General features: G+C 43.5%; 1 protein-coding gene across 1 annotated transcript in view; it reads left to right on the top strand.

Moving 5' to 3' along the window:
* apba2b (amyloid beta (A4) precursor protein-binding, family A, member 2b) overlaps positions 1–7,500 on the top strand; it is a 46,696-nt gene that overhangs the window by 32,320 nt on the left and 6,876 nt on the right. The window contains 1 exon segment of the mRNA XM_063189867.1: positions 1,067–1,212. Coding sequence (XP_063045937.1) covers positions 1,067–1,212 — 146 coding nt within the window.

Here is a 7,500-nt window from a genome sequence, read left to right on the forward strand (position 1 = left end):
GTGTGTGTGTGTGTGTGTGTGTGTGTGTGTGTGTGTGTGCACGTGCGTGCGTGAGTGCGTGCGTGTGTTTCTGTGTGCGTGCGTGTTTCCATCACTGTGGTGGTTAAGTGATTGGTCTGGCTGCCCTTGATGCTGATATATGGCCATATAGTGAGCTACTGCATTTCTTTATTTTCTGAACTATTTGATCAAAAAGCCCCAGAAGTTTTGATTGCTGCACCTACGTATTTGACTGATGGGTGTTTTCCTGAACTTTAGAAGTTTAGAGTCTTTTCAGCTTGATCACTCTCTTTTTCTTTCGTTTTTTTTCCGACTTCCTCTTTTTTTCTCCTTCATCTTAATTTATTGCTCTGTGTTTCTTGCTGTTCTTTAACGTTTCCTCCTAATACAAAGATTAATAATCACAGTTGGTATCTGATCTTCTATCTGCACACTACCACACTGTCTTTCTCAATAGTGGTTCTACCCATTTGGGGGCCACAGGCAAATTATAGACATGGGGCCCTTTTGATTTACTTTCGCTGGTATTTAACACAGCAGGGCTGACTGGGGGGGGGGGGGGGGGGGCACAAATTTGGCACTAGGCAACTGGTATAATCGTCTCTGATTTGTCTCCTTCATATCGCTTTCCTTCTTGTATTCCCTTTTCATTTTCCATTTCAGTCTTCTTCCCCAAATGTCTGTCTCTGAGTCACTTTTCCATCCTTCCCTCACCATTTTAATTTCTCTCTCTCTCTCTCTCTCTCTCTCTCTCTCTCTCTCTCTCTCTCTCTCTCTCTCTCTCTCTCTCTCTCTCTCTCTCTCTCTCCATTTCTGTCTTTCTCTCCCACACCGCCTCTAAGTCTCTCGTACAAACTGTGATGTATTATTTTTGATAGCACTGTCTTAATTTATTGACATCAGTTCAATGAAGGACCTTTTAAACCCCTTGCCTCACGCTCTCTGCGTCTGTCTCTGTCTCTGTCTCTGTCTCTGTCTCTCTCTCTCTCTCTCTCTCTCTCTCTCTCTCTCTCTCTCTCTCTCTCTCTCTTCTCTCATTCCCCTTTCCTCTCCTCTCCTCCTGTAGTCCCAGGTCCGTGTGAGCCAGAGGACTTGATCGATGGGATCATCTTTGCTGCTAACTACCTGGGCTCCACTCAGCTGCTGTCAGAGCGTAACCCCTCCAAGAACATACGCATGATGCAGGCACAGGAGGCAGTCAGCAGGGTCAAGGTAACCAGGCACACACACACACACACACACACACACACACACACACACACACACACACACACACACACACACACACACACACACACACACACACACACACACACACACACACACACACACACACACACAGACACACACACACACACACACACACACACACACACACACACACACACACACACACACACACACACACACACATATGCATGTGCGGATATACACACCAAGGGTGCCGTAACGAGTTTTAAAGTGGTGGTGCATTTTTTTTCTCTTCATTCTTTGTTTCAGAGCAATGCTATTGCTGCTTCACTCCACTCATTTGTAGTAAAAATTGAGAGCCTGTTTTAGGGAGCCCAAAAGTGGTCACACACACACACACACACACACACACACACACACACACACAAGCACACACGCAAACACACACACTCACACACACGCACGAACAGGCACGCACACGCACACACACACACACAGGCTCTCTGTCCCTAAGATTGTCTGGTATGTCATGGTAACACCATGCCCCCAAGCGCATGTCTGTAACCATGGTAACAGGGCGAGAGATATTAGAGATGTCCTGGGTGCCGGACCTGGGCCTCGTTCAGCGTGTAAAATCACAGCCACAAATTAGGTACATGTACAAGAAGCGGTGTCGAAATAGGGGGATAAAATGGGAACAGACCCTCGAGTGAGCTCACGAAGGTCAGTGGAAATTGGCTACATGATATGATACGACATGAAATGAATTTCAGTGAATGTCAGTGAAAACTGACAATAAAGTGGTATCGTTTCACACCATAACACTTTATTGTCAGTTTTCACTGAAATTCATTTTGTTCAGGGATGACATGTTATCGAACCGTACAGTATCATATCGTATCATATCATATCGTACACAAAGGACTGGCAAGAGTCAGTCTTGGAGCTTGGTCCATAGGGCCAAGAATTTGGTGTTACACCCCTGTGTACACGCAACCATTACTGATTCACCAACTGGTAACACCAAAGATTTTCAATATCCTGACCAAGATTAAACATACCATGTGTTATCAGTGCAGCAACGTGGGGTCAAGTCCAGAGTCCTAAATGGACAGGATTGTCCATTGAACTCCATTCATTTTGAACCACGGCTGGTTTCCTTAAGAGACATGGTAGCTCAAAGACATGCAGCTTAGGACCTTATGTCGCATCGACTGGAAGACACTTCCTATGAACTGTCTTCTCCTTATCTATTGTCTCTGGCAATGCATACTGAAAGACAGACTTAAAGGGACACTGTGCAGGAAATGGTCAAAAAAGGTACTGCAAATATGCTGCTTATTGAAATTGGGCAAGTGTTAAACAAATATTTTCATTTCATAAAAGTCATTTTTGCAGCTAAAAATGGCTATTTTTGGAAATTCAAAATGGCGGACCATGTAGAAGATCCCCCTTTTCATGTATGAAAAGTGCAATTTTTCCAGTCATAATGAATACTTAGAAATTGATGCTGGTGGTAAGTATTCATGAAAAAGGTAACATTAGTGAATGGGCAGCATGAATTCTGGAAATAAACAACTAAAAATCTCACACAGTGTCCCTTTAAACCAGGGTCAACTCAAACTACACAGCTTTAAAATCATATAGGCCTACTATTTTGACGTTAGGTTGTGCCGCACACGAATCGTAAATATCAAACAGTGTTTGATGTCTATGATTTGCAGTTGGCGAATCTTTGAACTGGAAAATTACTGTCTTAGGACATCGGACATGACGGAGAGAACTTTCTCGACAATTGCTTGCGATGATGTGGCTGAGTAACTTTCCAACGATTGTCCTAACAGGTTTTTGTCATCCAAGAATCGAGCCGATTGTCGAGTAGTTTGACCCTAGCGTTAGTGAAGTCACTTGTTTTAGATGGACAGTATGGCAGGGAGTTTGAATGTGCTTCCAGGAATGTGGCGTCTGTTAACTGTAACCCCGCCCTGTCCCCCAGTTATATCCAACTGTATTTCACTCTGACTACGGTGTCCCCAGGTAAACTTGATTTACGGGATGGCACCAAGGTTGAAATAACTGTTCATTTTTTATACACCCTCGTAGGAACTTGTTGTAATAAATATTAGCCTGCTATGGCCAGTGGGTGATATCAGTTGTTTGTTCTGTCTACAATACTTCATAAAAATATATGAAGTGCGGTGTATGATATACAATCTGTCACAATATAATAAACAATGGGAATGAGAATGTTCACAGTCGATAAACAACTCGGACAGAATACAGAGGAGAGAACTCAAACGCACACACGCACGCACGCCATACACACAAAATACAGCGTACTCTCTCTATCTCTCTCTCTCTCTCTCTCTCTCTCTCTCTCTCTCTCTCTCTTTCTCTCTCTCGCTCCTCTTTTTTTGTCCTTTCACCCCCAAAGTGAGGATGCAGCATCAGGACTCATAGGCCTCATAATCTCAATGTGATTTTAACAATAATCCCAAACACAATAATCCAGCCAAAATCCTGTAATTCCCACTCTTCCCCCCCTCTCTCTCTCATACATTAGTACCACCCCCCTGCCCAAAGTTGTATTTTAATATGCCTGTGGCATTTCTCAGTCTGTTTTGTTCCGAATGTTGTATGGTTGGACATATTGGGCCTCAGGGGCATTCTTAAGCAGAGCGCTTAGTCTCTGAGTGGGAGTCCACGACCAGGGGTGCCGACAGGGGGGGGCAAAGGGGACAGTTGTCCCGGGCCCTGAAAGACAGGGGGCCCAGAATTTGGTCCTTATGACATTGCATGTATTGGGCTGGGGGGCCCTTTCAGATGACTTTGTCCTGGGCCCAGGAACAGCTGTCAGCTGCCCTGTCCTTGACCATGTGGATATGATGAAGACAGATCAGCATTAAAGTGTACACCAAACACACAGACACGCACACACACATACTGTATGCACGCACGCATGCACACACACACACACACACACACACACACACACACACACACACACACACACACACACACACACACACACACGGACACACACGGACACACAAACGCACATATACAGCACACACACACATACACATACACACAGACACACGCACACATACACACAAACACACACACACACACACACACACACACACACACACACACACACACACACACACACACACACACACACACACACACACACACACACACACACACACACACACACACACACACACTCAAATCTACTTGTCATGCTGTTGCTGTCACCCTGTGGTGGAACTGCTGCACTCAGTGACCTCAATGCTGCCACAGCTGCAGAGTCATCAGAAGAACACACACACTCACACTCTATCTCTCTCTCTTTCTCTCTCTTTATTCCCCACTCTTTCTCTTTCTCTCTCTTTATTCCCCACTCTTTCTCTCTTACGTTCTCTCTCTCTCACACAGACACACAAACACACACACACACAGTCTCTCTCTCTCTCTCTCTCTCTCTCTCTCTCTCTCTCTCTCTCTCTCTCTCTCTCTCTCTCTCTCTCTCTCTCTCTCACGCACACACACACACACACACACACACACACACACACACACACACACACACACACACACACACACACACACACACACACACACACACACACAGAGAGAGAGAGAGAGATGGGGCTGTGCCCCTATATGAGCAGTCCAATTGGATAATAGACCTCCTGGGTAGCTGTACGTGCGTACGTGCAATGTGTGTGTGCGTAGACCTCCTGGGTAGCTGGCGACGTTTTGCTTTTTCCAGGGCTAGCTGTCAAAGAAAGTCAGCTGAAAGCAACTAACGGAATTTCTTTTTGCTAGAGCTGGAAGACGTTTAGCCTGCCATCCAAAAGTCTTCATTAGTTCTGGTCTGGTGATGATGAGGCAGCACAGTAGACCAACACTGGCCATGTTTATATGACTTTGACTTCCGAATGTAGAATTCAGAATGAAATAGTTCCGTCGAGTTTACATTATACTTTCATTTAATTCGCAGTTGTGAAGTGTGATGTTTTGAAAGCGGAATTAACCTTTATTCAGAGTTAAATTGAGTTCATTCTGAATTAAATGTCTCATGTAAATGAGGTGGTAACACTTTATAATAGAGGATGCATGAAAAGCCTTATAAAGGCTTTCTAAATAATTAACTAATGATGAACAAATCGAAAAAACAAAAAAAGTTTGTAAATTAGTGGGAAATGTTTACATTTTATATTTATCAAAGGTTGACAAATTGTTTGTAAATGAATAGAAATACTATGTTAAAAGGTTTGAAGAATCTTGAACATATTATTTGTGGATATTTCATAAAGGATTAACGCAACTTAGTAATAGCAAGTTAATAATAAAAAAAACATTTTCAAATGTTTGGTTCATCATTAGTTAATTATTTACTAAGTCTTTATAATGCTTTTTATACATCCCTTATTATTAAGTGTTACCAACAAGGCCACTGTCTTGGCTGACCGGTGTTTTACCCCTTTACACACGATGCATTATCATGAGTAGCAGCAGCCTCCTCTTACACCAAACAACTAGCCAAGTCAACTAGACGGACCCATTGGCACCTGTCCAACGTACAGAAAGACTGGGAGACACACAGACCTTTCTGTCTGTCACTCTGGCCACCTGTCTTTGTGTCTTTCTGTCTTTCTGTCTTTCTGTCTGTCTGTCTGTCTGTCTGTCTGTAAGTATGTCTCTCTGTCTGTTTTCATGTCTGTCATGTCCGCCTGTTACTGTCCAACTGTCTGTCTGTCTGTCTGTCTGTCTGTCATGCCCGCCTGTCACTCTCTGCACTTGTCTTTTGTCTGTCTGTCTGTCTTCATTTCTGCTTGTCTGTCCGTGCCACCTGATTTCTGTGTATGCACACGCTGTTGCCTAGAGCCAGTGAATGTTAACCAGCGCTGTGCTTTGGTGGCAGCCAAGTAATGAGCTTGTCTGATGACAGCGCCCAAGGAAATTAGAAACAAACCACAGATGCTATGCCATGCTCTGTGTGTGTGTGTGTGTGTGTGTGTGTGTGTGTGTGTGTGTGTGTGTGTGTGTGTGTGTGTGTGTGTGTGTGTGTGTGTGTGTGTGTGTGTGTGTGTGTGTGTGTGTGTGTGTGTGTGTGTGTGTGTGTTTTCTCCTCTCCCGATACTAACACACAATCGGCCTCTCTGTGTGTGCAGTAACTCACTCACATGCGTGCACACATGCACGCACGCACTCATACACGCACGCATACACCTTTCACATACACCTATGTGAAAAGCCAACCAATACTGCACTCCATCCATGTACTGGATTGGCCTTCTGAAACATTCTAATATGTACAATGTGTACAGGACACACTATTCCTCTGTTGCAGCTTCTAGCAGCCATGAACCCCTACTGCCACCTAGTGGCCATTTGCACACCCTCCTATATCCTCCCCTCCCTTCTCTTCTCTCTCAACACAATCCCACTCCCCATGGTGCCATTTTTTGATGACATTTGACCAGGTGGAAATTTTTGACGCTGAGGGCACACCTTGGGTGTTGCATGTTTAGTGACACAGTTGCCTGGACCTGGACCTAGACCTCTCGCTAATCATAACTGTCAGTGAAGTCATTTTGCCTCCACGGGCGTCAAAATATTTCAGCCTGGTCAAAGACTCGAAAAGTCTTAGCAGGACCAGAAAGTGCTCATAGCTTATTTTCCTGAAGCTGTTGCAAAATAACAGTAAGCATACATGCATACCATTAAATGAACTAAATATTGACATTTTATTTTTTGAGAGAACATAAGTTTGTATGTGTGAAAGTGTACTATGGTATGTCTGTATGTTCTGTTTATACATTTATATGTGTCGATAAACATACATTTTCTTCTTTTTTTTTTGCTTAGTTCATTTCTGATGCCATGAACATGGTCTTTGAAACTGTTATTACAAAGACTACTTTTGTTCAACTGCTGGGAGAAACCTCATTAGAGTATTACATCTGTATTTGCATGGACTTAGCACCTTCAAACTTGATGCATTACTATACTGTATATTCAAGCTTCACCTCTTTCACCCATGTACAAACATGTTTGTGCATGTGATACGTCCTAGAATTACCTGTACTTTAAGATCAGTGGCAGACATCTTGGGTGCAGACGGTCCTAGCATATTATTGTTGACATTTGGCATTGACCCTGAACATACAGTAAATCTGTTTCAAATTACATTCCGTTCCACTCAAAAATACTGTTAATTTTACTTGGTCAGTGTAACATTTTCAGAGTTAATACCACTCAGTGTTGTGTAGATATTAAGAGTAGTAGAGTCCAAAT

The sequence above is a fragment of the Engraulis encrasicolus genome, chromosome 23 (assembly GCF_034702125.1).
Source record: "Engraulis encrasicolus isolate BLACKSEA-1 chromosome 23, IST_EnEncr_1.0, whole genome shotgun sequence".
In the NCBI taxonomy this organism is placed as follows: domain Eukaryota; kingdom Metazoa; phylum Chordata; class Actinopteri; order Clupeiformes; family Engraulidae; genus Engraulis; species Engraulis encrasicolus.